Genomic DNA, 27,846 nt, shown 5'->3' on the forward strand with positions numbered 1-27,846 from the left:
ATTATCAACAATATAAAAACTGAGGAGACCTTCAAACCAACACATTAAAATATTAACAACCTCCAACAACCTAAAAAATGTAGAAAATGTTTGAATATTTTAAGATCTGAATCAAACATTTGCTTACTAACTAATCAATGTAGTATCTTGTAGTACTTTCAGTGTCCTGTTACAACTAAACAGACCAAGGAACAAATCAACTCACTGTGATGTTGCTGAACACGAACAAGACAGAGTCAGAATATTAAAGTGACCATTTCACTTCCATCACAGATCAGTACTTTTACTAAATATTGTGTTTACATCCCCAGTTTGACTCGATGACGTCATAAGATTAGAAACTCATTTCAAAGATGAGAGAACTATAGCTGTTTCGTACTAGAACTCTATCACTTAAAACCTGCCTAAACCTGATTAAAACTTTGAAAACATGTCACTGACGCATCACCATAGTTTTTGTAAAGGGTTAGAAACAGAGAAGCCAGCAGCACAACCAGGACAGACAGGATGCAAACAACAGATCTGAGGGGTCGTGATGATGCTGCAAAACATTTACGACACTTCCGTTTCAAAACACGGCTGCATCAATGTGACCATGTCACGTGGTCGTCTTGTAATTGTTTCATTCCACTAGGGGCAGATCCCAAGCTGACTGACTAGTCCGGATGTTAATGAACTAAATGGGAAAGAAAAGGAACATGGTTCTATAGAATTCAAAGGAAAGTAGGAGACATGAGATGTACAGGGACAATCAGGACAGATGAAACAGTCATATGAAGACTCAGATTGGGACAAACCAGACTGAATAGGATATTGTTCAGAACAGGAAAGAACAACACAGGGAAATGTGACTATTGTGGACAAGAAGAGACCGTGGGACACGTCACGATTTACTTTCAGAAATGTGAAATAAATTAAAGACATTAATTAGTTTGATAGAGAAAATATGAGTTGTTCCTTTGTTTGTATTAGAGAATAATGCTATGAATTAGTCCTGATCCACACTCCTCACCAGCTGGAGGCGGTAATGCACCAATTCTTGTTTGACAACCGCCAATAAACAAAAGAAGAAGAAGTTACCGCGAGACTCTGTGACATCAGGTGAGATTTAATGGAGGGCTGTGGGGGTTTCATCAATCAGGACCAGATCAAGAAACTAATCACCAGGACGTCAACACGAGGAGGAGGAAGAACCAGGACCCGGAGCGCCGGAAGGCCGCCAAAAGGACCAAAGCAAAGTCATCAAAGTTTGGAGCGTTAGTGAAAAGGAGAAAATGGCGGATGGTCCGTGGATGAAGTGGACCGTGTTTGTCTGCTGCGTTTAGTTCCGCCATGTTCGGAGTTGTGGACCGAGCACATGCAGATGGTGCAGACAGTTTATCGTTGGATATTCAGACATTTGGCGAAGTTCATCTTCAATACATTTGAATGGAGAAAACTCATCTCCACCAGACTTGTTGTTCATTACAGACAAAACTGTTGATCACGTAGTGTTTTCTTTACCCCACGATCTGTGTTTGAAGCGTCCAACACCTTGGAGGAACATCTGGGCCTCCTCCCGCTGCATGCACAACCTCTACATTTGGATGTGTTCTAAATCTAGGATATATTAGCAAATGAAAACAGGCTAAACTGAGAAAGAGTCAATCCTATAATCAAATGTCATGTGACACACTCTTCATTAAAATCTAGATGTTGTACATGCAGCAGGAGGAGGCCCAGATGTGTGTCAGACAAAATTTGAGGATGCTTTGGAATAAGAATCTCTAAGACCTTATCAGTACATGTTGCATGTTTCTATCCACAAAATAGGACACGTGCACGTACTGAGTGGACTCAGTGGACTGAAATATCTAGAAAACAAAATTGTGTTAAATCTCCAAAGTGACCTTTCTAGATCAGATCTATGTCTTTATTACATAACTATTGTCTAAAAACAGGGTTAACAGGTCACTGGGCCATGTTGTGTGCTACGTATCAGAAATCTGAAGGTTGTGCATGTGGTAGGAGAAGGTCCTTATGAAAAAACTGTTGCTTTGACATATTTCCTACATAACATGTCAAAAAGCTATTATACCCTGTATAGGTGATCTTACTCGAATCTGAAGCTCCTGACGCTTTAGCAAATACTTCACTCCAGAGATCTTTGTTAGAGAAACATTGAACATTTATTGTACTTGCTTCTCAACTTAGCCAATGACGAATCAATTGTACATACAACTTTAAGCACAGTGATCTCACAAGCATGTTCATGTCTGAACTCACAGAACTCACAGAACTCGGTAAGAAACCATGTGCCTCTACAGCTACACACAGAACCCTTTTCTTCTACCTTGTCGCATGCGGTCCACACCTTTCTTGTAGTCAGAGTTCCTCTGCTTCAGTTACTGTGTCACGTTTGCACCCTTCAGTAGCTGAGCTAAATAACTGCATCTCTCCTTAACAAACCCTTAGCATTGCATTGTTTCCTTGACCACTGGTCAACAAACTTAAAGGTAAACTACAAAAGCATCTATCAAAGCCATATGATGTCACTAACATCACAAACACACATTACATAAACAATTACATTACACACACAAGCAAACATTACATAAAACAAGTAACTAAACTCACCCCCTTGGTTGGCTCATACACCCTGTTTTTTTTACCACAATGCATGTTTTCTATTCCAAATCTAAGGGCTGTACATGTAGTGCGAGGAGGCTTAACCAAATGTCTAAATATGGTTCTATTTTGGACAGAGAATCTGCATCTGCAAAGTAAAGCTGTCAGATAAATGTAGCAGAGGAAAAAGTACGATATTTATCTCTAGATTCTAGTTGAGGGAAATGGAAAGTACAACAAAACTGTAGTTACATATAGTACTTGGGTGAAAGTACTTGATTCCTGTCAAACTGGAGCTAAGTAAAGTTGAATATCAGCTGAATCCAATCAATTCTGAATTCCACTGAATTGTATTGTTACAACTGTCTCTTTGTTTTTCTACTGAATCATGTTTGATTCATTTCCTGACAAATAGATTTGAACACATTCCTAATAAATGAGCATTAGCTCCAGGCAGATAGGAACAGTCTGTATCACCCAGCTGTACCCATCTTAACACCACACTGAGCTTCCTCCATTACATTTGGAATTTTCAGCTTTTTTAGATTTGGATCCAAAATCTTCACTGTGTTTGTGTGTTGAACAGAATCAGGAATTATTTCCAGTAAAATCAATAAAAGTTAAAAAGAAAACCCACTGTGTGCTGATTCTTCCTGTATGTATATCTACATGTACAGACCTTTAGAAATACATACACCAACATAAATATAGACAAAAACCACATGTAGAAAGTCTGTAAAACACAAAGTTTCCTCTCATGGATCTATATGTGGATCTATCTCTGTTTTCATCCACCAGTCACCATTTTCTGTTGGAAATAAACCTTCACACTGACAAAGTTCCACCACTTTCAACATTTCCATTCTCACTTTGCTTTTAATTCAATCTTTGTTCAAACTTGGAAAATGTTTCATTTGTTCAGTTCAACATTTAATTTTCTCAATGTGAAAAAAAGTCTAAATGTTTTTCCATCATAATGATGACGATGTTCAGATTTTGTCCTTTGTTATTGTCTCTTAAATCTCTCAACATTACAGTCAGTGAACATTTGATTCTCTTCCCACCACCCCTGCATGGATCCTGATTGATTGATTGATGCTCCTACAATGAACAGGGTATTTGTTTAGTTTTCATATCATCGTTGTAGTTTCTTGGAATTCGACAATTACTAGATGCCAGTTTGTGACTGAGGAATGGTTGAGTAAATATTGTTCCACCATTTGGACCTTTCAAGTTACCTGAGGATTCACATTTAGAAACTATTAGATTTGGTTTTCTTGTCTTTGTCAAACAGGTCACAGTATGAGCTGTTGTGTTCAAGTCTGTTGTGCTGTTGACATGTTTCCCCTTAATACTTTAACCTTATTCTAACTCAAACAGTTCAGGAAATAGACTTGACCTTTTTGTTTGTTTTGTCCAGTTTCTTCTAGTTTATTTCTGTTTTAGGTTTAATTTGAATTTTATCATTTCAGTCCCATTTCAGAGTAAACTGCTCCTAATGGTTGATTAGATTTTTGATCAGTTATTGATTTAACCTCATGTTTTACTCAGCAGCTGATTTATGATGTCAGTGTCATATTTGACTTTTTCATTTCACCATAATCCAGTCTGTGTGACATCTTGTGTTTGATAGAATCCATATTCCACATGTTCACATATGTTCAGTCAGGTTTGTCTTTTCTTTGCTGTGTTTCTGTTGGAGCTGAAATAAAAGATTCAGCAAAGAAGAAGCAGAAGCCTGATTATTTTCCACCTCCTCAGAAACATGTTTGATTTCATGGGGTTTAGTCGAACAGAATTGAGCGATTTGTTTGTTACAATCATTGTTCTGTTCTAATCTGAGGAACAGTTGCTAATGTTAGTAATAACCAGGACTTCAGAGAGGAAACCTTTCACATGCAACATCAACTTCCACTGTAATACTCCATCAATCCACAGGGTGGAGGCTGTAACAGAAAGCTGAACAGAAATCTGAATTTACCAGGGCGGCTGCAGGTCCTTCAAAGCTCTTAAATTCAGATTGGATTGGTCTGAAATGTTTGATTCGTGCACCACAAGAATTCCAGCTCACACATGCAGAACAGGAAGCATCAAACATGAAAGACCACCAGCAGATTGTTTTTCTAACAGTTCATCCCTGCTTCAGAGCCAGGTGCTCTGTTAATACAGAGTAGCAATTCACCACCCACTTGTGCTGTGCCAAACTGAAAACAAACATTCATTTCATATGGTCTTAAAAAGTCTTAATTTTCACCTGTTTAAATGTGTTAACACACACTTGTATTTTTATTATCTTTTGTTGGTTTTATTCAACGTAATGTGTTTAAAACAACAACAATTCATTTAGCATATTTAAACAGAATAATAATAAGTAGCAGTGTTTAGCAGGACGACCGGGAGTTGAACCACTGACCATGTGTTTGTGGTCAACTGCTACCAACTGAGCTTCAGCTAAACATAAAAAAAATGTGATTGTCAGAAGAAGAATGTCAGTCAGTCTATTCTATAAACGAAGGTTATTCTCTATGAGATAGAGCCAAGAAATTCAAAGGTGTTTGTTGCACATGCTGCAACTGGATCCAATCAGGACAGAAGATCCAGTGGAAGGTCCATGTGTGCATCTGCCCAAGAACACAAGTACTCACAGATGTTTGAGGTGTTTGGATCCAAGTGAAAAACATGTCATCTGCAGAGCTCATGAGAAGATGATAGATGGCTGCCCAACACCACCAGTGAAGTATGGAGGTGGAAACATGATGAGCAAGACAATGACTGCAAGCCTTCTTCCTGGTTGCATAAGAATTATCTGGAGAAGAAAATAGCTGCTGGAAACCTCTCTGTGTTTGTTTGGCACAGCTCAATCACCAGGTCTGAACCTCATCGAGTTGGTTTGGAAGAAGCTGGAGCGAAGATTTCAGGACCAACCTAGTACAGAACCTCTGTGAGGAAATCACTACTGCATATCTGCAAAAACTGATCAGTAGAATGTCACAGATTTACCAAGTTGTTATTACTGAAAATAAAGATTAACATGCAAAATGAATCTGAGCATTATTCTGTGCTAAAATGGGCTTAAGATTCTTATGTTTTGTGTTTTGAAATTATTTACAACAATTTGGTTGAATAAGATCAAAAGATAAAATATCCAGGTTTCAGGTGGAAGCTTTCACGCAATGCTGACATCAGGAAAAAGAGGAACCTTCGTATGACTAAGGACCTGACGTGCTCTGAGAAGGACTGTAGGAACAAACTGTGGTCCTTAGTTGAGAAGGAAAGAAGATGATGATGGTCCAGCTGTCTTTACTGAAGGTGTGAGATTTGCTGCTTAAAGCCTCAACAAGATCATTGGTTGGTGAAAGAAAACGCAAACTAACATTATTAATACTATGACTGTCATGGCCCAAGATAAATGAACATTTTCATGGTGCTGCTTTTCTTCTGAGTATTTATGATTTGCTAAAAGAGGTTAAGACTCTTTTCTTGTTCCTTTGGTTCCTTTTTTACATTTTAAATTTCAATTTGTTCTCTTGTTATTTTTCTTCACTTAATATGGCAACAGTTGGCAAGAGATTCTGCAACCTCATCTGAATATCTCTTAATGTTAGAGGCAGAAATATCACTAAAAGGAAGTTTATGTTTCTATTCTGCAGATGCTTCAATGTAGATTAGATCTTTTTTTAAATCATTCATGTGATTAAGATGGTACATTTTGGAGAAGTCAACAGGGAGATCAGGTTTATTTAAGCCATGCTTCAAACAACTCAGTAGTAGAATCCTTTTTAAGTCAGGATGGCAGATGGATCATTTTGGTTTTAAGGACAAACTGCAGATTTGTGATATGTCATATTTATGGACACAATAATAATATATATATATATATTTTTTTAATTATGTAGTTGATAATGTAACAGACAGAATACCAGGAAGAAAATCCTGTAAATCAAGACTTAAGATGATATTACACTTATGTGAACAACTAAATGTTACTGATACCTGGTGCTTTCTACATCCCTACTAAAAGGAATTTACATGGAGCAACACAAATGGTTCATTACAATCTAGAATTGACCTGTGGCTTTTATCATCTTCAATACTGTCATTTGTCTCTGAAACAACACATAGTTCTGCCCCTTTTTCTGATCCCAGAATGATAAGTGTCACCTTTACTAACCCGAAGCAAAAAAAGTGCTGATCTACTAAAAGATAAAATCTTTTGTAAATTGAAAGAAGAAACAGCTGATAAAATATTCAAAGAGAATAAAATGAATAATATACAAAAATGGGAATTGTTCCAATATAAAGTTATAAAGGGAATTAACCATCAAATACATTGAAGAAAAAAAGACTGGAGAATATTGAAGAAGCTGTTGAAGAGCCATAGTTCTGTTGAGCCTAGTATTCCCTTAACTTTGAGCAGCAATGACTTTATGACTTTCTTTACTAGTAAAATTGTAGCCATTAGGGAAAAGATTCACCAGATCCTCCCTACAAATATTACAGATAGATCTTCATGTACAACAACTCTAGAATCCTCAATAAGGCCCCAATCCATCTTAGACTGTTTTTCACCCATAGATCTCACTGAGCTAAGTTCAACTATCGCCTCCTCAAAACTAACAACATGTCTTTTAGACCCTGTTCCAACCAAATTGCTTAAAGATGTTCTACCTTTAATAGACACATTCATATTAGATTTGATTAACCTATCTTTAGAAACTGGATATGTACCAAAGGCCTATAAAGTTGCTGTAATCAAACCATTACTTAAAAAACCTTGTCTTGATCCAGGTGATTTAGCCAACTATAGACCAATATCAAATCTCCCGTTTATTTCTAAAATCCTTGAAAAAGTAGTTGCAAAACAATTATGTGACCACCTTTACAGGAATAATTTGTATGAAGACTTTCAGTCAGGATTTAGAGCTCATCACAGTACAGAAACAGCACTGGTAAAAGTCTCCAATGATTTTCTCCTGGCTTCAAATAATGGACTTGTGTCTGTACTCGTCTTACTAGACCTTAGTGCCGCATTTGACACCATTGACCACAACATTTTATTACAGAGACTAGAACATGGATTTAGGATTAAAGGAACCACATTACATTGGTTTAAATCTTATCTTTCAGACAGATTCCAACTTGTTCATGTTAATGATGACTCTTCTTTATGCACCAAAGTTAGCTATGGAGTTCCACAGGGCTCTGTGTTAGGACCAATACTTTTTAATCTGTATATGTCACCTTTAGGCAAAATTATTAGGAAACATTCCATAAACTTCCACTGCTATGCAGATGATACCCAGCTCTATTTATCTGTGAAACCAGAAGATACTAACCAATTAGTCAAACTTGAAGCATGTCTAAAAGACATAAAGACCTGGATGTCCTACAATTTCCTACTTCTAAATTCAGACAAAACTGAAATCATCCTCTTTGGGCCTAAAAACATGAGAAATGTGCTGTCTAACAATATAGTTACTTTAGATGACATAACTTTGGCCTCCAGTACTGCGGTGAGGAACCTTGGAGTTATTTTTGACCAGGATTTGGCGTTTACGTCACATATAAGACAAATCTCTAGAACAGCCTTCTTCCACCTTCGGAACATTGCTAAAATTAGAAGCATCCTGTCTCAAAGTGATGTCGAAAAACTGGTCCATGCATTTGTTACTTCTAGGTTGGACTACTGTAATTCCCTCCTTCTGGGGTGTCCTAATAACTCCCTAAAAAGCCTTCAATTAATCCAAAATGCTGCAGCAAGAGTGCTGACTGGATTAGGAAAGAGAGATCATATTTCACCTTCACTAGCTTCTCTTCATTGGCTTCCCATAAAATCTAGAATAGAGTTCAAAACCCTCCTCCTTACATACAAAGCTCTTAATGGTCAAGCTCCATCATATTTAAAAGATCTCATAGTTCTGTATCGCCCGATTAGACCACTTCGATCCCAAAATACAGGCCTACTTGTGGTTCCCAGAGTTTGCAAAAGTAGAATGGGAGGCAGAGCCTTTAGCTATCAAGCTCCTCTCCTGTGGAACCAGCTTCCAATCCAAATTCATGGGGCAGACACCCTCTCTACTTTTAAGACTAGGCTTTCCTTTTTGATAAAGCTTATAGTTAAAACTGCTCACTCAACCCTAACTAGCTTTTCTCTATACATTTATTTGTCACCACTGTATGCCATTAATTCTATATCCTACAACCTGTACGATGCTTTGTTGTTGCTTTTTTGTTGTTTTGTTGTTGCTTTTCTTGTTGTTGCTTTTTGTTGTTGTTTTTTTGTTGCTTTTCGTTGCTCTTTTCTTTCTCCACTTTCCACTCACACCAACCGGTCAAGGCAGAAAGTCGCCCACCCTGAGCCTGGTTCTGCTGGAGGTTTCTCCCATTAAAGGGAGTTTTTCCTCTCCACTGTTGCCTATGGCTTACTCAAGGGGATTTGTTGGGTGGCTTCTACATACTTGTGTAGTCTGGACTTTATTCTGTAAAGTGCCTTGAGATGACTTTGTTGTAAATTGGCGCTATATAAATAAAGTTGAATTGAATTGAATTGAAATGTTACAAGATTTAAACATATTAAGAAATAAAGCATCTCTCACATCTGATGAAGTATTAAATGGACTAAAGTCAAAGTAGAAATAGATCAAGTATATATGAACATGACTAAAGGAAGCTTCATTTCCTCAAGAGAAAAATGGCAAAAAGAAGAAAGAAACTGTAGGAGACATAACATAATGAACATAACGAGTGGAGGAGTCTCAGTGTGTCTGCAGAGACTGTGTAGAAGGACAGAGCAGCAGCAGAGCAGATCCAGATCCACTGCTGATACTCTGTCACTGCTGGATGAAGCTCTCCTCTCCACTCTACCTCCCAGTAACATGGTCCAGTCAGAGCCTCTCTGCACACAACATGCTGCTGCTGCTGCAACATCTGGATCATCAGGACACAGACAGATCATCACTTTCACCTGTAGAGAGAATGAGAGAGAACAGAGGAGATCAATGATGTTTCCAGAGACTCACTTCATCATCTGTCAGTCAGCAGAGGTTCTGGTCTGTACAAAGACCACATGGTTACTAAATGTAACCATGTGAGGACCACTGTCTCTATACATGTTGTGAGGCTGTCAGCTGGAATCCAGCTTTATTTCCTGTCCACATGAAGACAACAACAACAGTCGTCTTCACATCAACTCAAACACATGATCACAACAAGCTTCTGGCTGATCTGATTGGCTGACTGTTCTCTGTGTCTCTGTGTCCAACCCTGAAGTCTGTCCCCATTGTCCTCTCACAGCTTCACTGAGGAAAGCAGCCACTGAGAAGGTTGGAGCTTTACAAGAAAAACTGGATCTTTGCTTTGATACTAACTGGGTTTAGTACAATACTGCTGAAAGTAGCATGGACTGACTCCAACCCTCTACTGACCTCAGAGTCTCCAGTCTACAGTGTGGACTCTCCACAAGATAAGACAGAAGCTTCACTGCTGAATCCTGCAGATCATTGTCACTCAGGTCCAGTTCTCTCAGATGGGAGGGGTTGGACTTTAGAGCTGAGAACAGAGAATCACAGCTGATCTCTGACAAACTGCAGTTCTTCAATCTGAATAAAGAATCAAAGATGTGGATCAAATCATTAGTAATCCATCAGAAATTTCCTAATCAATGGTGTTTTCTCTAAAATAAGCAAAACTAAAAAGTATTTTACTACTAAACTATTCATAACATAAACTATTTGAATCCCAACTTACAGATGATTTCATGAAAACTTTGGAAAATGTTCAGAAGAAATGTGAAATAACAATTTGCACTTCATGGACTGAAACATGGGAAAACAACAGTTTGGTTCTTTAAACATTTTTCAACTCATTTAACAAGAAAATTCACCTCTATGAAAAAATAGAACTGTTTTTATATGAACAGAATCAGTGATGAAAACTCACTGAGGGGAATTAAAAACAAAGAAATACAGTTTTGTCTGAATTTATTTCAGTTGATTTAAATGAAATATCAGTTGTGAGGATTTTGTGTACTGTTATTATAAAACTTCATTTAGATTTAACAAGTGAACAGGTTATACAGTTTATTTACAAATGTTACCAAAAGTACAAAACTGAAGAAATGTGTCATGAAAGTTTCAAATGTAATTGTTACTTAAATAAAGTTGTGAACTAAACAAATAAAATCTCCAACAGTATCAGTCAGTGAACTGACCTCAGAGTCTCCAGTTTACAGTGTGGACTCTCCAGAAAACCACACAGCAGCTTCACTCCTGAATCCTGCAGCTTGTTTCCTCTCAGGTCCAGTTCTCTCAGATGGGAGGGGTTGGACTTCAGAGCTGAGACCAGAGAATCACAGCTGATCTCTGACAAACTACAGCGACTCAATCTGAATAAAGAATCAAAGATGTGGATCAAATCATTAGTAACAATCAGATTTGTCCTAATCAATGGTGTTAGAGTGACTTTGTCCTTGTGTTATTGTGGATCATCAGAATTTCAGCCTTTACAGACATCATCCAAATGTCAGCACAACATTCATACACCTATTCATGTCAGCACTGATTCAGAACATGCTGCTCACCTCACTCACATTTTATCACATTTATGCTCAACTTAAATGTCATGAATGTCAGAAAGACTTTAGAACAGTTTTTTTTTGAGTTTCTCTTTTACAAATGAGGATACAAAAAACACAATATTGGCAAGAATCCCCAACTTAAACAATAATACAATAATTCTCTTTATTGTTGTGAAATAATTTATTTCTATTTGAAAAATAACAGTTTTTTGAGAAACTCAGAAATTCAAGTGAGTTGTAACGGTTTGAACCTTTTTCATCAACTCACTGAAATTAACTAGAATTAGGGCAACACCCAACAAATATTTGTATGTCATCTAATCTATCAATTATTGTTTTCATTAATTGATTAATCTATAGATTAGCTTCCTATTAAGGTATTTTTATTTTTTATTTTTTTAACAATATAACAATTTACTCTAAAAACATTCTGATTGACATACTGTGATGGAAATGTGCTGACTACAGAACACAGGAAACAGTTTAGTTTACTTTAAATACTACAACAGCTAAAACATCAGTCTGACTTATTTTTAAATTCATATTGTCAGCAGATTTCTAGATCACTTCATAGTCACACTTATGTCTTAATCTTTAGTGTATTCAGCAGTGAAATGCTGACATTGTGCTTTGCTCTAAGAGAAATAACCCACTTCCAACTTGAACCTGTTTCTGTATCTGCGTCTGCAGAGCTGGAAGGTGACCAATCAAGAGCAGAACAAATGGTTACAGCAGCTAGAGCAGAATCTGATATTAGGGTTGAATATGTGGCTGAAACTGCATGTTATGAACAGTTTTTTCTGACTGTGGATGGGGAACTGTGGGCACATCTGAAATGATCGCTTTTCTGCACATTTCTGATGGTTTGAGTGTTTGGATCATTTCCTCTTATACATCGTTAATTTGGTGCAGACAGGGACACTTGTCTGAGCTCCGTCCTCGTTCAGACTCAGAGAGAAGAAGCTGCTCCAAAAGTTTATTTTCTTATTCTCTAATCTCAGTGGTGTCTTGAAGAATTCATATACGATGATGTCAGAACACAGAGATTTATTTCTTCATGCTCTAGTTAACTTTTAACAAACTAAATGTGCACACTGAGCTCATTATTCTCCATAAATTGTCCCAGGTGCCATTTTTACTGTCCCTGGGACAAAGGGACATGATTAATTTCAAGCCCTGTTTGCGACGCATCGACTCATATTATATAAATTGTCATATTTTGGTAATCGATGACGCATCGCTAAACCTCTGACTGGAACTGAAGAAATAATTGTTAGTCTGATGATAAAATACAAAAACATAAATCTTTTGATTTTAATTAACTAACTACAGCTCAGTGAACTGACCCCAGAGTCTCCAGTTTACAGTGTGGACTCTCCAGAAAACCACACAGCAGCTTCACTCCTGAATCCTGCAGCTTGTTTCCTCTCAGGTCCAGTTCTCTCAGATGGGAGGGGTTGGACTTCAGAGCTGAGACCAGAGAATCACAGCTGATCTTTGACAAACTGAAGTCACTCAATCTGAATAAAGAATCAAAGATGTGGATCAAATCATTAGTAATCAATCAGATTTGTCCTAATCAATGGTGTTAGAGTGACTTTGTCCTTGTGTTATTGTGGATCATCATATTAAACAGGATCAACTGTCTCTGCTTCTTGACACAGTTGGCAGTTGGATGCTTCTTCATTAGCTTCAGTCAACTATTTAGTGCTGTGTGTCCTGTTCTTAACCTGCTGATTCTTCTCTCCTCCTTCTATTTGCTCCAAGCTGATTCTCTTTTGCTGCTTTATACAAGTGTCTTCAATTCTAAGTCTGACAATCAAATGTCATTTTCACATTTTTACATCAGATTTTTCTACTTTACAATAAGAGTCGACACTTTCAAAACTTACTTTCAACCACTGAACAGTTTGAATGTGATTTGACCTCAGAAACATGAAGCTGTCTGTAGTTTAGTGTCACCACAACTTTCACATCATATTAATCTCAGCACAAAACTAAAACATGGTGTCTGACCTCAGAGTCTCCAGTTTACAGTGTGGACTCTCCAGAAAACCACACAGCAGCTTCACTCCTGAATCCTGCAGCTTGTTCCAGCCCAGGTCCAGTTGTCTCAGATGGGAGGGGTTGGACTTCAGAGCTGAGACCAGAGAATCACAGCTGATCTCTGACAAACTGCAGCCCCACAATCTGAATAAAGAATCAAAGATGAGGATCAAATCATTAGTAACAATCAGATTTGTCCTAATCAATGGTGTTAGAGTGACTTTGGCCTTGTGTTATTGTGGATCATCAGAATTTCAGCCTTTACAGACATCATCCAAATGTCAGCACAACATTCATACACCTATTCATGTCAGCATGGATTCAGAACATGCTGCTCACCTCACTCACCTCTGGAATTATCCGACAAACATCAAATCACATCTGACAGACTAAAAACTTCCTACAATACTTTGATTCATCAGTGAAATGGATCAAACTTTAAAGAACTGATCAGCTTTGGTTCTAGACCACCTTAACAGGGGGTGCAGACTGTGGTCAGTACTGATCTGTGCTCCTGAAACTGATCCAGTAAAGTCAGGTCTCATAAGAGAATCAGACTCCATCAGTAACTTAACAAAGATAAAAACCTTTTCAAAATCAAACCATCATGAATCCTTCATTCATTAGTTGCTGAGCTTCTATCAGACATGTTGGATTGAAAGAACTTGTGGTTGTTACTTTAAATGTGTCATTTTTAACATGGGTGACAGATATTCTTGCTTTTCTATTGCTTGGGAAGCCTAAAGTGTGGGCGATATAAAAGTATTTACAACTATCCTTTATCAGTGGTTGAGAGATAAAACACATGATGCTTGGTATCCATCCATTTTAGCAGGTGTTGTCATTTTCAAACAACTAGAGAACAAGAACACTATTTACCTTCTATTTCTGATACACAGTGGGTTAGATTACGGTTCTTGTTCAGAGGTTCAGCTCATCATCTAGCACTAGAAACAGGCACATGGACTCATACACCTTTGTTGGATAGAGTTTGCAATAGAGTGCATGTGTATTAGAAGATGAGAAGTTGTTTACTGCATCAACATTTACATGACAAATACTTCAATGACCTGTCAATTGTTTGGGATTCAGACTCTGCATGGAAATTAGCAGCTTCTGTGCATCTAGGAATCCAGAAGAGAGTGGATTTGTTTATCTGCATACATGAGGAACTATGGGCTGGATGGCAGACAGTCCTCAATGAAGTGCAAAATCTAAGGTAAAAGTTTGAATCCTCCAAATGAGCAATAAAACATGATTAATTGTAAAATAAATGAGCACACTGAGTTCAGCTTCCTCCTGAATCATCTTTCTAACTGGAGTCCCACATAGTGTTGAGGGATTTGACCTGAGGAAATGGTTTTTACATTTTTGCTCAGACAAACTTGGAAACTAATGAACCAAACCAAACCTGAACATTCACTTATGGATTTAAGATGGAAAACTGACCTCAGACTCTCCAGGAGACAGTTTGGATTTTTCAGTCCAGAACAAATCAGCTTCACTCCTGAATCCTGCAGGTTGATGTTTCCACTCAGGTCCAGTTCTCTCAGATGGGAGGTGCTGGACGTCAGAGCTGAAGCCAAAACTTCACAGTGAGTCTCTGAGAGATTGTAGCCACAAAGTCTGTGATCACAAATAAAAATGTCATATTTATATTATTTCTCATTAAGTATAATTAAAGATCTATTATAAAGTTTATATTTTCTCTGTTTTGATCACAAAGCAGAATGAGATGGAGGCAGCAGCTAAATGGTCTGAACTCATCCTCTGTAACACTTTTCTACATTATGGAGACACACACACACACACACACACACACACACACACACACACACACACACACACACACACACACACACACACACACACACACACACACACACACACAGTCAGGTCCACAAGTATCTGAACAGGGACACAGATTTCATGGTCCTGGTTCTCTGTCTGGTTTTTGGGGGCTTTGCCTTCAGCAGGTCAAATCCAAGTTTAACTGGATTCAGGTCAGATCACTGACTTGGCCATTGAACAACAGTCAATTTTGGAGCCTTGAAAAAGTCTTGGGTGTCTTTCACAGTGTGCTTTGAGTCACTGTCCATCTCCACTGTGAAACTCTGAGCTTTTAGCGCCATGTGAGCAGATAATAAAGCCCTAAACATGTGAGGATTCATCCTGCTGCATCATCAGTACAAACCACAGAAAGAGTTTATTTCCAACAGTTCTACAAACATGATTTCTTCATTAAGTGACAACAGGTTATGATCTGTTCCTTTAATGAATCAGCCGACACTTCCAACATGTGCTCCGTTGATCCAAATAAAGTCCATCTGTGAATCTGATCCAACATTTTCTACCAGACAACACAGCGTCATGTCAGCAGCCTGCAGCCCAGCTCCTCATGACGAGTTAACGTCCACCATGATCCCAGGTTAGAACAGTCTTATCTCCACTGGCTCTGTTTCTCTAGTGTTTTATACAAGTTATTATTCATTTTGCAAACAAAAGCTACTGCTACATTTAAATATGTTAAATATGTTGCTGCCACTTTGTCTGAAGGAAAAGTTGAAAAGTCTTATTTGATAAGACGTATATTGTTGTAGTAGTTTTTTTAAATATGGGAAGAAGACGTTTGTCTTTTACCACAATCACTGTCACTTTATTTTGTTTTTCCCTTGAAAAATCAGTTTGTGTAACAGTTGAAATTATTTTGTCACTTAAGAGCAACAACTGTACAGTTGTGTTGAATTGTCTCAATCAGTGCTGAGCTGCTGCCACCAAGATAGTGAGGCTGAGTGTGTATATATAAAACATGACCCCATCAAAGGAAAGATGAAATGCTGAACCTTGATCTGTGATCTGTTCATCTTAAAGCAAGAACAGATCAATTTGACTTGTTGTTCCAACATCTTTTATGTGTGTTAAGTGTGTTTAATCACATCTGGACTTACTGAGCCTTTCTGCAGTTCCTCACAGCTGGGATCAGTCTCCGTTGTCCCTCCTCTGATGTGTTGTACTTCTTCAGGTCCAACTCATCCAGAACCTCCTCTGACATCTGCATCATGTAGGCCAGAGCTGAGCAGTGGATCTCAGAGAGTTTCTTCTCTGATCTGTTCTCTGACTTCAGGAACTCTTGGATCTCCTGATGTACTGAGTGGTCCTTCATCTCCATCAGACAGTGGAAGATGTTGATGCATCTGTCAGGAGAGATTTTATCACTGTTCATCTCCTTCAGGTTGTTGGTGACTCTCTGGATGATGTCTGGACTGTTTTCTGTCTGACCCAGCAGACCTCCTAAGAGTCTCTGGTTGGATTCCAGAGAGAGGCCATGAAGGAATCGGACAAACAGGTCCAGGTGACCATTTTGACTTCGGAGGGATTTCTCCATAACTCTCTTCAGGACAACATCCAGACTTAATTTGTTCCCCAGGAAGTCCTCCAGTACCTCTGTGTTCCTGGTGGTGTAACAGTGGAAGAAGTAAACTGCAGCCAGAAACTCCTGAATGCTCAGATGAACAAAGCAGTAGACTGTTTTCTGGAAGATCACACTCTCTCTTTTGAAGATCTCTGTACAAACTCCTGAGTACACCAAGGCCTCTGTGACATCAAGACCACACTGCTCCAGGTCTTCTTGGTAGAACATGATGTTTCCTTTCTCCAGATGTTCAAACGCCAGCCTCCCCAGCTTCACAAGAACTTCCCTGTCAGCCTCCGTCAGCTCCTGTGGACTGGTCTCATGTCCCTCATCATACTTGTTCTTCTTCCTCTTGGTCGAAACCAGCAGGAAGTGAGAGTACATGTCAGTCAGGGTCTTGGGCAGCTCTCCTCTCTGCTCTGTGGTCAACATGTGCTGCAGAACTGTAGCAGTGATCCAGCAGAAGACTGGGATGTGACACATGATGTGGAGGCTCCTGGATGTCTTGATGTGGGAGATGATTCTGCTGGACAGCTCTTCATCCCTGAACCTCGTCCTGAAGTACTCGTCCTTCTGGGTGTCAGTGAAGCCTTGTACTTCTGTTACCCTGTCGACACATGTAGGAGGGATCTGACTGGCTGCTGCAGGTCTGGAAGTTATCCAGACCAGAGCCGACGGAAGCAGATTCCCCTGGATGAGGTTTGTCAACAACACGTCAACTGATGACTTCTGTGTGACATCAGACACAACCTCACTGTTGTTGAAATCCAGTGAACGTCTGCTTTCATCCAGGCCGTCAAAGATGAACAAAAGTTTACAGACAGCCAGCTGCTCTGCTGTGACCTTCTGTAATGTTGGATGGAAAACATGGAGCAGCGTGAGAAGACTGTACTGCTCATCTTTGATCAAGTTCAGCTCCCTGAACGAGAGCAGAACCAGGACACTGACATCTTGGTTTTCCAAGCCCTCTGCCCAGTCCAGACTGAACTTCTGCACTGAGAAGGTTTTTCCAACACCAGCGACGCCGTTGGTCAGTACCACTCTGATGTGTCTCTGTTGGTCAGGTAAGGCTTTAAAGATGTTGTGGACCTTGATTGGAGTGTCATGGAGGTTCTTCATGTTGGAAGCTGTCTCAAGCTGCCTCACCTCATGTTGGGTATTAACCTCTTCACTCTGTCCCTCTGTGATGTAGAGCTCAGTGTAGATCCTGTTGAGGAGGGTTCCACTTCCTGTTTCATCACTTCCTTCAGTCACACATTCACATCTCCTCCTCAGACTGATCTTATGTTCATCTAAAGCCTCCTGCAGACCAACATCTAATGAAAGATCACAAGCTATTTGAGAATGAAGAAACAGAATCTGGTTTGTTCTTTTTGTTACCAACAAAAACAAACACAAAGATGTTTAAGAATCTGATATTTATAATAATAAACACAAAAATAATAATATAATTAAATATAATAAACTGTTTTTATAATATATTATAAAAACAATCACTGAAGAAAACAAACAAAGTCTGTGAAGTGTTTCAGAATATCTCACATTAAAAAGTGCTTAGTCTTACTTTGTACTGTTCTGGATCTTTTTCCACATTGGGGACAGGAGGAGTGTCCTGATGAACCGGACTGGTCCCAGTATGAGGTGATGCACTGACTGCAGAACCAGTGTCCACAGCTGGTAGAGACTGGATCCTTCAGGACGTTCTGACACAAAGCACAGCGGGACAGCTGCTCCTCCACAGAAACATGAGTCCTCTTCCTGTTTCTGTGGACATGAACATGTTTTCTGTGACATATTACAGTAGTGGGGTCTGAAAACCAGCTCGTATGCAGCTCTTTCTATACAAGTTTTTCTCCAGTAAAACTTTGTGGGACATTTGTGTTCAAACTTGAAAACCTCTTTGACTTTTCTATAAAGAGATAAAAAGGAAAATAACAGGTCGTTATCATCAGTGGCTGCTTCAGTCATATCACACTGTACTGGACCATTAAACAGACTCCATCTACAGTCAGGAGACATAAGAGGACGGACTGATGGATCAAACTGTATTACAGACACAACTCAGAGAGACGTCTATAGAACACACACATTACTTTATCTGTGTTGTTTAATAAGAGGTTTTCAGTTGAGCACAGAGCATCTTTTCATTAGTTTCTGTCTTTATCCTCTGTTACTGTTTCTCCTGGAGTCTCCACCTTCTTCTGTCCAATAAAACACTGCTGCAGATCTGAAATTTTCATCAGTGCTGCTTTTTTTAAAATTTAACCTGAACCAAAAAGTTCTCTATTAAATCAGGACAGACATGATGTGATTGAAACTTTAGAAACAACAGAAAGTAACGGATTAGTTTTACTTTAGAATCACAGTTCAACACTGAACCATCTTCAGCTCAGTTACAGCACAAACTGTCCCCTAATGTCTCTGGATCTGAGGGTACAGGTTCATTCCACAAGTCTGTAGGTCTGTCTGTGGACCAGTCTCTCTTCAGATTCACCTGGAGACTCTTTGTCTACAGACCCAGTATGTTACACATCAGTAGAACCTGTACTGAGTCATCTACATGTTCTGAACATTTTATCTGCAGCTTTAAACTGAGGCTACATCCACACGTCTCTACACATCTTTGTCTTTCTGTCCAGACTCAAATGATGGTGTCCTAAACCTGAGTTTTTCCAGTCTTTGGAGCGTATACTTCTTAAAACACATCATTTCGCTGTCATGCTGCTCCTACTTCAGCAGCTGAACCCTATGTAACCAAAGCTGGTTGGACTTCCTTTATGACAAAACTCTAAATGTTTCTAATTCCCGGGGCTCTGCTGAAAATGATTTCACTCAGACTACCTGATTAAATAAAGTTAATAATCATTTTAAAATGTGCTAAGGTCCTTTTTTGCAAAGCAACAGAATTTATATTAGAAAGCAGCTTTTTGGTATGACGGACAGGAAAATATCACATTCAGAAGAGAATGAGAAGTTTCTTTTATCTGAGCCTCAATGTGGACATTTATTAATGTATTAATGTAATGAAATACTAAAAAAAAAAAAAAACAGCTGTTAGAGATGTTTTGTTTCCTGCTCATTCGAGCAACATTTCATCTTACTCAACATCTTACTTTGTGTCTGAGGGTCCAGGTTCAGAACTTAAGTCTGGAGGATCATGTTTGGACCAGTCACTCTTCATGGACAGACAGCTGGGTCCTGCTGGCTCTGCTCTCCGTCTGTGGTACTGAGCTCTGCAAACACAAACAGGTTTTTATTCATCAACCACTGATAAATTGTTACTGATGTCCTGCAAACAGGACTTTTAAAAGATTGTAGCAGTTCTCTTGTGTTGATTTCCAGCTTTTCTCTGTGAATCACAGCTGTCAGAGATACTGAGAGGAACATAGGACAAAGGAGTTCTTTGTCTCATTAATATTTGGTTAATTTTTACCACAAAATATCAACTCATAAATTTAACATCATCATAATAATCATAAGTTTACAGCAGAAACTGTCCCCTAATGACTCTGGATCCGAGAGTCCAGCTTCAAACTGAGGCTGCATCTACACGTCTCTATACATCTTTGTCTTTCTGTCCAGATTAAATGTTGGTCTCCTCCTAAACCTGAGCTTTTCCACAAACAGCCTTTGAAACTTTAATTCTGAACAGACTTGTTGCATAGAGAAAACAGAGCTTTGTATAACACTGTTATATCAGTGACCAAACATTTCACTCTTTGACTTAATTGTCCCAGAGTCAATACAACTGATTTGTCTTTTGTCCTTTTTCCTGATACTGTTGTTTGATTGTTTGGATAAGAACAGTGAACTAGATTCTTGGTCCCTAAGCACAAAGAGGAACAGCAAGTGTTTCTTCGTCTCTTGTTTTCTGTGTCTTCCTGGTCATCAGACCTCCACACATTTGCAGTGGAGGATCTATATGTTTGAGTGTTTATTGAAAAGAAAACTGCAGTTCAAATGTCTCATGTTAAAAACATGAACATGATTTGGAAACAGTTGTTTTAGAAGATAAAGAAAAAAAATGTTTCTTTTTATTGCTTTCATGTTCAATCATCAGCTCAGTTTACAGCAGAAACTGTCTCTTACTTTGTGTCTGAGGGTCCAGGTTCAGAACTAAACTCTGGAGGATCATGTTTGGACCAGTTACTCTTCATAGACAGACAGGTGGGTCCTGCTGACTCTGCTCTGTCCTCTTCCTCCATCTTCTGGATGTCAGTCAGTCTGAGACACAAACCAGTAACACTGAGACCAGAACTAGAACAAGCACAAAACCATGTTCAAGATTCACACAGAAGACACAACAGGATGTATGTTACTCTACATGGAGCCTGAACTAACTGGACTTTGAGTTTCAGTGTTTCCCTCCTCTCTCCATCCACAGATAAACTACCCTTTAAGACGTCCTTACAGTGGACAAATGTGAGGAAGTGGTTCTCAATCCAATTCTTCAAAAAACCCTGACCTGCTCATTTTCCAATCATCCTTTCCTTACCCACCACTGATAACCTGGATCAGGCTTTTTCAACCAATCAGAAATAGGTGATGCCGAGATGCAAGTTTTCCCCAACCTCATCTAAGATGGTATTATCCAGCTTCTGACTAACTGGACACACCTCAGCAAGGTGATCAGTGGTGGGTAGGACAGGGTCAGTTGGAAAAACACCTCTTATTCAACCTGATCTGGATCCTTTCTGGCACTGCAGAATTCTCTCTGCTGGGGGGTCAGTGTTCAGGTGGTTTGCTGCCCCCTCAGGAAGTTGAATCAATGTCCATCATCACAGGAAGTGACCTCAACTAGTTCTTCCTTCTTTTAGTGCTTCCTCACTGTTTTCTGATGATATTCTAGTGATATTATGTGACCGACAGAACTTGACATTATTTTGTGAATTTATTGTTAGTTTTATGAAAAACATTTGTCTTTAATTTCAGATTGTCAGGACAGAAAACTGAAACATTTTTGTCAAGAAGGAAGCAAAACAACAGAATTAATTAATATATTGTTTGCTACAGTTTTATCTTCACATGGTTCAACATGTCTCATTTTCTGGACTTCAGTCAGCCTGAGACACAGACACACCACCATAAAACAATGAGCCTTTTCTCTGGATGTGACCCTGGTATCGTTCTGGACGTTCTGATCCAGACTCTAACCTGTTATCATTTGTGTCCTAGTGCTGCTGTTAATCCATTTTATTAAGTTGTGGTATTTTGTCATGTGACAAAGCTCCATGTAGATTTAGAAGATGTGGTCATGTTTGTGAGAGTGACTGAGTAAGTGTGTGTGTTGGGGCAGCAACATGAAGGTGGCAGACAGTGACAGACCAGACAAACTAATAGGGAGGGAGAAGCTGGACCCTCTGCATGTTGTGGCTGAGAGGAGAATGTTGTCCAGACTCCTCTCAATCCTGGACAATCCATCCCACCCAGTCTACTGTGAGCTGGCTGCACCGAGCAGCACTTTCAGCCAGAGACTGATCACAGTCAAGTTCTCCACAGAACAACACAGGAGATCCTTTCTCCCAGTGGACATTAAACTGTTCAACTCATCCCCCTTCTGTAAAGAGGAAGGGGATTGAATTAGTATGTTTTTTATTTCATATATTGTTTTTATTTCATTTCTGTTTACGCCTCTAGCTTACGCCTCTTTCTTACTTATTGATCAGTAGTTTGTACTTGTTCATTGTCTTGGTTTGGATGTGGCAGGGCATCCAGGCGATCACGAACTAAAGACAACTTCACCTGCTTGTGACCGCGACGCCTCCTTCCCAGATGCGCTGAACCACTTCTACGCCCGGTTTGAGGCACAGAACAACGTGAAGGCGAGGAAGTCCACTCCTCCTCCCAGTGACCAGGTGCTCTGTCTAACCACAGCTGAAGTGAGGAAAACTCTATGCAGAGTTAACCCACGGAAGTCTGCTGGACCAGACAACATTCCTGGCAGAGTGCTCAGGGAGTGCGCAGAACAGCTAGCGGATGTCTTCACAGACATCTTCAACATCTCCCTGAGCAGCAACGTTGTTCCTACGTGCCTCAAGACAACGACCATTGTTCCCGTGCCTAAGAGGTCTACTGTCTCCTGTCTCAATGACTATCGTCCAGTCGCGCTCACACCCATCGTGATGAGGTGCTTCGAGAGGCTCGTCATGAGGCACATTAAGACCCAACTCCCAACCTCCCTGGACCCCATGCAGTTTGCGTATCGTCCAAATCGTTCCACGGACGATGCCATCTCCACGACCCTCCATCTGGCCCTCACCCACCTGGACAATAAGGACCCATACGTACGAATGCTGTTCATTGACTTCAGCTCAGCATTCAACACAATCATCCTGCAGCACCTGATCGAGAAGTTGAGCATACTGGGCCTGAACACCTCCCTCTGCAACTGGATTCTGGACTTCCTGACTGGGAGACCCCAGTCAGTCCGGATCGGGAACAACATCTCCAGCACCGCCACACTGAGCACTGGGGCGACTCAGGGCTGTGTGCTCAGCTCTCTGCTGTTCACTCTGCTGACGCACGACTGTGTAGCAATGCACAGCTCAAACCACATAGTCAAGTTTGCCGATGACACGACCATGGTGGGTCTAATCAGCAAGAACGACGAGTCAGCTTACAGAGAGGAGGTGCAACGGTTAACAGCCTGGTGTGGAGCAAACAACCTGTCACTGAACGTTGACGAAACTAAAGAGATGGTTGTCGACTTCAAGAGAGCACAGAGCGACCATTCTCCATTTATCATCGATGGATCCTCAGTGGAGATAGTCAAGAGCACCAAATTCACCTGGTCAGTCAACACCAGCTCCATCACCAAGAAAGCCCAGCAGCGTCTCTACTTCCTGAGAAGGCTGAGGAAAGCCCATCTCCCTCCCCCCATCCTGACCATGTTCTACAGAGGGACCATTGAGAGCATCCTGAGCAGCTGCATCACTGCCTGGTTTGGGAACTGCACCGTCGCGGATCGCAAGACCCTACAGAGGATAGTGAGGACAGCTGAGAAGATCATCGGAGTCTCTCTGCCCTCTATCATGCACATTTACACCACACGCTGCATCCGCAAAGCCAACAGCATTGTGGACGACCCCACACACCCATCACACACACTCTTCACACTCCTGCCATCAGGAAAGAGGTTCCGAAGCATTCGGGCCACCACATCCAGACTATGCAACAGTTTTTTCCCACAAGCCATCAGGCTCCTCAACACACAGAACTGAAATAGAACTTAAACACACTGCAAACCGAACTCAGCACATTCTCATCACTCACTACTCATCTCATTCCACCACCACTTATTTATTATTTATTTACTGTTATCATTCTACATTTACTGCACTACACTGTTTACCTGCTGTTTTTTTGCACATTCCAATGCAATTGCACTTTTTTTACATGCTGGACATTTAAATGCACTATACTGTTTACATGCTGCTCTTTTTTACACCCCTAGCACACTTGACTGTACTGTACTGTACTGTAAAATAGTATACAGTAGGTTTACTGGTTGGCACTGTCTTGGGTTTTGTATCCTGTCCTGTGTTATCTTGTGTTGTCTGTCTGTACTGTTTTTCGTCTGCACTGTTTGCACTTGGTTGCACTCGATGCACTTTACATAGCTTGTGTTGTTTGTAGCACCTTGGTTCTTGGAGGAACGTTATCTTGTTTCTACTGTGTACTGTGAACCACTGTGTATAGTAGAAATGACAATAAAAGCCACTTGACTTGGTGGAAGTTTTTTTCCTTTCTTTTCTACTTTTCACGCATTCACGCAACATAATAAAGTTGTTGAATCTTGAATAATTCATTTCTGTTAACATATTTCGGGTTAAGCCATAAAATATTCACTGATGCCAAAAAGGGCACCTGACCATGACTGGGTCCTATGCAGCCTGATGGCTCAATGCCTGGAGCATCAGGTTGATCCAAACCAAGAAGAGGAAGACACACACACACACACACACACACACACACACACACACACACACACACACACACGTCATGAGGTTACTGTTCCCTGTGTCTGCAGAATGTCAGGATCACTGTACTAATCACCAGTGAGGAAAATACAATTTCAATGAGGAAAAAGATTTGAAATTCATTTCTAAAACTTGACAAGGATTCAAATGTTCCCGTGATAAACCATATAACCAGATATATTACATTCTAAAAGTTATTTTACATGTTATTGATCACTTTGATCAGTGAGGTTTGAGTCAGTAATATTTAAGATTTGATAAGAAATATTTAATTTAGTGGAACCAAAATCTTTACTGCACCTAATAAAAACTGAAAACCCCAAGTCACATGCAGACAGTGGACTGGGAGCTGGAATCCATATTAAGAGAAATGAGACTGTTACTGAAGTGTTAGAATCATTTGTCTGTCAGCAGCTCCTGAACAACTGAAAGCAGTTTTCAGCAGTGTGTGTTGTTCCCTCCACCGTCCACAGGGATAAAACTCTGCACAGACTGAGAGGAAGAAAACTACATGAAGTCTGAATTAACTTTTTGTTCCTCTTTCAGGAAGTCATGGATCATCTTTGTGGTGTTCACACGATCACTTTAGTTTTAATGTGGTAAATTAAAAAATATTCATCAGAAACATATTTAAAGGACAAAGATTTAATCACAGTATAGTTTAGTATTGATGTTTGCTGTTACTGAATAAAAACTGGTGACAGTGGGTTGATGAACAACAACCAACAATGAGCCATATACTCAACCCTCAGTGTGTCCTAATGGACGAGACCACCAGTCTGAACAAACACACACACACACACACACACACACACACACACACACACACACACACACCTCTTTTAGTTTTCAGAGACACGTTGGACTAAACAGACATTAATGATGGATTAACACTTACTCTGGATCATCTTCAGTTTTCTGCCTCCTGCTCTGTTCACTCTAACGGAGGCTGAACTAACTGAACACTTTCAGTGGTTTTTCTTATAGGAATCATGAGTCTGAGTTGTTCGCACAGATCATGTCTCCTGGCTTCACACTGTGTAACTGTCCCTGTCCTACCCACTGCTGATCACCTGGATCAGGTGTGTTCAGTCACTCACATTCTTAAACGAGGGGGGAGTGTGGAAAGATAAAGGAATAGTTTTAAAACCAGCAGGGATGCAGCCTTCAGGAATCAGCTTTAACTTAACTGATGAGAAGCAGCACTTGAAACCAATACATCCATAATCCCCCAGTACAGCCCCCACCAACATTTCCATTTCTTCACACACAGATCAGCATCACAGCCACATGGAGTTTGACCAAAACAACAAAACCCTAACAGTAGTAATATTTACTGTTGTGTCACATTTGCTGATGTGATGGACCATGTTAGGTTCATCACTATATGCAGAGTAAAGACACAGAGCCAGAAATTCGAACTGGCTCAAACACAGTCTGGGAGACACTGCTGACTTTTAGTCCTGGCTCCTTCTATGCATTACGTAGATACACAACACAGACAAGACTGAAAGAAAAAGGAAACCAATAAAATATTCAAAGTTATAAGCCATAATATCCCTAATGATGTCACAAGGGTCTTATGTTGCTGTACATATGTCCAAACAGAGGAGCCGGACATGTTCACAACACAACATGACAAACAAGTCAACCAAAGAGACACAACACAGACAGGAGCAAACACTGCTGGATGTGCACTCAGTCACACAGCCTGATCCAGCTTCTCTTTGCTTCTATAGAGCTCATGTTGGACTGTAGGACTGATGTTGCATTAACACTCACCCGGATTCAGCTTCAGGTTTCCTGTTGTTGATCGATTTAAAATGGAGTCTTGACTAACTGCGCACTTTGAGTTTCTGTGCTGTTCTTCCCCTAAAAGTACAGGAAACCACAGAGTCACATTGAGGAAGAGCAGAGCTGCAGTGAGCTGCTTTAAAAAGGACAAATGAGGAAGAGCTCAGAATTAATTTAGTGCGTTTTAAACCTTTTAGAGCTGGAATCAACGTTAAGAAAACAAGACGTGAGCAGAAACACACGGCTTTTTCTGTACTGACCATCGATTTTATAGAGGAAATATTCTAAACTGAAATTTCAAAATGTCAACCATCGATTTTATAGACGAAATATTCTAAACTGAATATTCAAAAGCTCAAACTGAAAAACTTTAATGAACAATGTAAAACAAACCAGCCAGTGAAGATTTGTGTGATTTACCTGTGAAGAGCAGCTGAACACTCAGACGTTTCTAATGAGCAGTTTTTACTCGTGTCGACTCAAAATGGCGTCTGAACTAAAGACTTTGTGGTTTGTTTCAGGACGTCACATGACACGTGAGTGTGTTCACACATTTAACCACGACATGTTTAGACTGTCGGCTTTAACGTTGGGACTGCAACCATTTGTATATGTAAGCCTCCATTTTATGGACTCAAAAGTATTTGGACAGTAGGATGTTCAGCTGTTTTATTGGCAGGTGTGTTTTTATTCCCTCATTAATACAAAGACTGAGTTCATATATGAAACATTTCAATTAGCAGCTACATTAAAACAAAAAGTTGATCACATTCATAATGAGATTTCTGTCACAGAGAAAACAATAAAACACCAGTCATGTTGTGACTGTGACGCCACTCAGACTGTGGAGAAAAATCTCATTAATAAATGTGTTTTATCTCACAGGCCAATTTCAGGGAAACTCTGTCCTGCAGGGCTGAGCTCAGATTAGGAACTGGGCTGTAACAGGATACATTTACTCAGTTCCATGTACTTCAGTAACTTTACTGAATAAAGTGCAGACGTTTTACTTTTACACAAAAAAATTTTAAACAACAATAAGACAAATTCCAAAAAATCTTTATGTGCAAAATATTGTGGCACTGTAGTAAATGTGTCATTTTGTAAGTTTAGCTGTAATTGGTTTGATTGCTGCAGTGTGTGTGTGTGTGTGTGTGTGTGTGTGTGTGTGTGGTTATGGTCAGACAGATGCACAGACCTAAAACTCGATGCCCATGTTTACAATGCAGAGCAGTGACATTATGATTTAGTGCTGTTAAACTAAGTCCACACATGAGCGAAAATAAATATATATATAAATATATATAAATATATATATATATATATTAAATTAAATGATAAATAATAAATTATATTGATGGGATGTTTAAGTTTGAATCTCATATCAGGATAAGTTCCAGTTTGTTGGCCTCATACATTTAAAGTTTAAGTAA

General features: G+C 39.7%; 1 protein-coding gene across 8 annotated transcripts in view; it reads right to left on the bottom strand.

The window, feature by feature from the left end:
• Window positions 1-27,846, bottom strand: part of LOC137104398 (NACHT, LRR and PYD domains-containing protein 12-like) — a 58,478-nt gene that overhangs the window by 18,149 nt on the left and 12,483 nt on the right. Inside the window, exons 1-11 of one of the 8 annotated variants that reach the window (XM_067485520.1) lie at window positions 26,834-27,474; window positions 26,402-26,491; window positions 20,730-20,864; window positions 19,754-19,873; window positions 18,205-18,404; window positions 16,177-17,974; window positions 14,678-14,854; window positions 13,199-13,372; window positions 12,529-12,702; window positions 10,817-10,990; window positions 10,032-10,205 (exon numbers count right to left, since the gene is read on the bottom strand). The exons of 3 other annotated variants lie outside the window; for them this stretch is intronic. In XM_067485520.1, coding sequence (XP_067341621.1) covers window positions 10,032-10,205; window positions 10,817-10,990; window positions 12,529-12,702; window positions 13,199-13,372; window positions 14,678-14,854; window positions 16,177-17,974; window positions 18,205-18,404; window positions 19,754-19,873; window positions 20,730-20,845 — 3,107 coding nt within the window. In that variant the 5' untranslated portion in view covers window positions 20,846-20,864; window positions 26,402-26,491; window positions 26,834-27,474. Of the gene's footprint in view, window positions 1-10,031; window positions 10,206-10,816; window positions 10,991-12,528; window positions 12,703-13,198; window positions 13,373-14,107; window positions 14,204-14,677; window positions 14,855-16,176; window positions 17,975-18,204; window positions 18,405-19,753; window positions 19,874-20,729; window positions 20,865-26,401; window positions 26,492-26,833; window positions 27,565-27,846 lie in introns of those variants that run through there. 4 more of the 8 variants (XM_067485521.1, XM_067485523.1, XM_067485522.1 and 1 more) reach the window with 4 other exon arrangements.

This window comes from Channa argus, chromosome 19 (assembly GCF_033026475.1).
Source record: "Channa argus isolate prfri chromosome 19, Channa argus male v1.0, whole genome shotgun sequence".
Taxonomy (NCBI): Eukaryota; Metazoa; Chordata; class Actinopteri; order Anabantiformes; family Channidae; genus Channa; species Channa argus.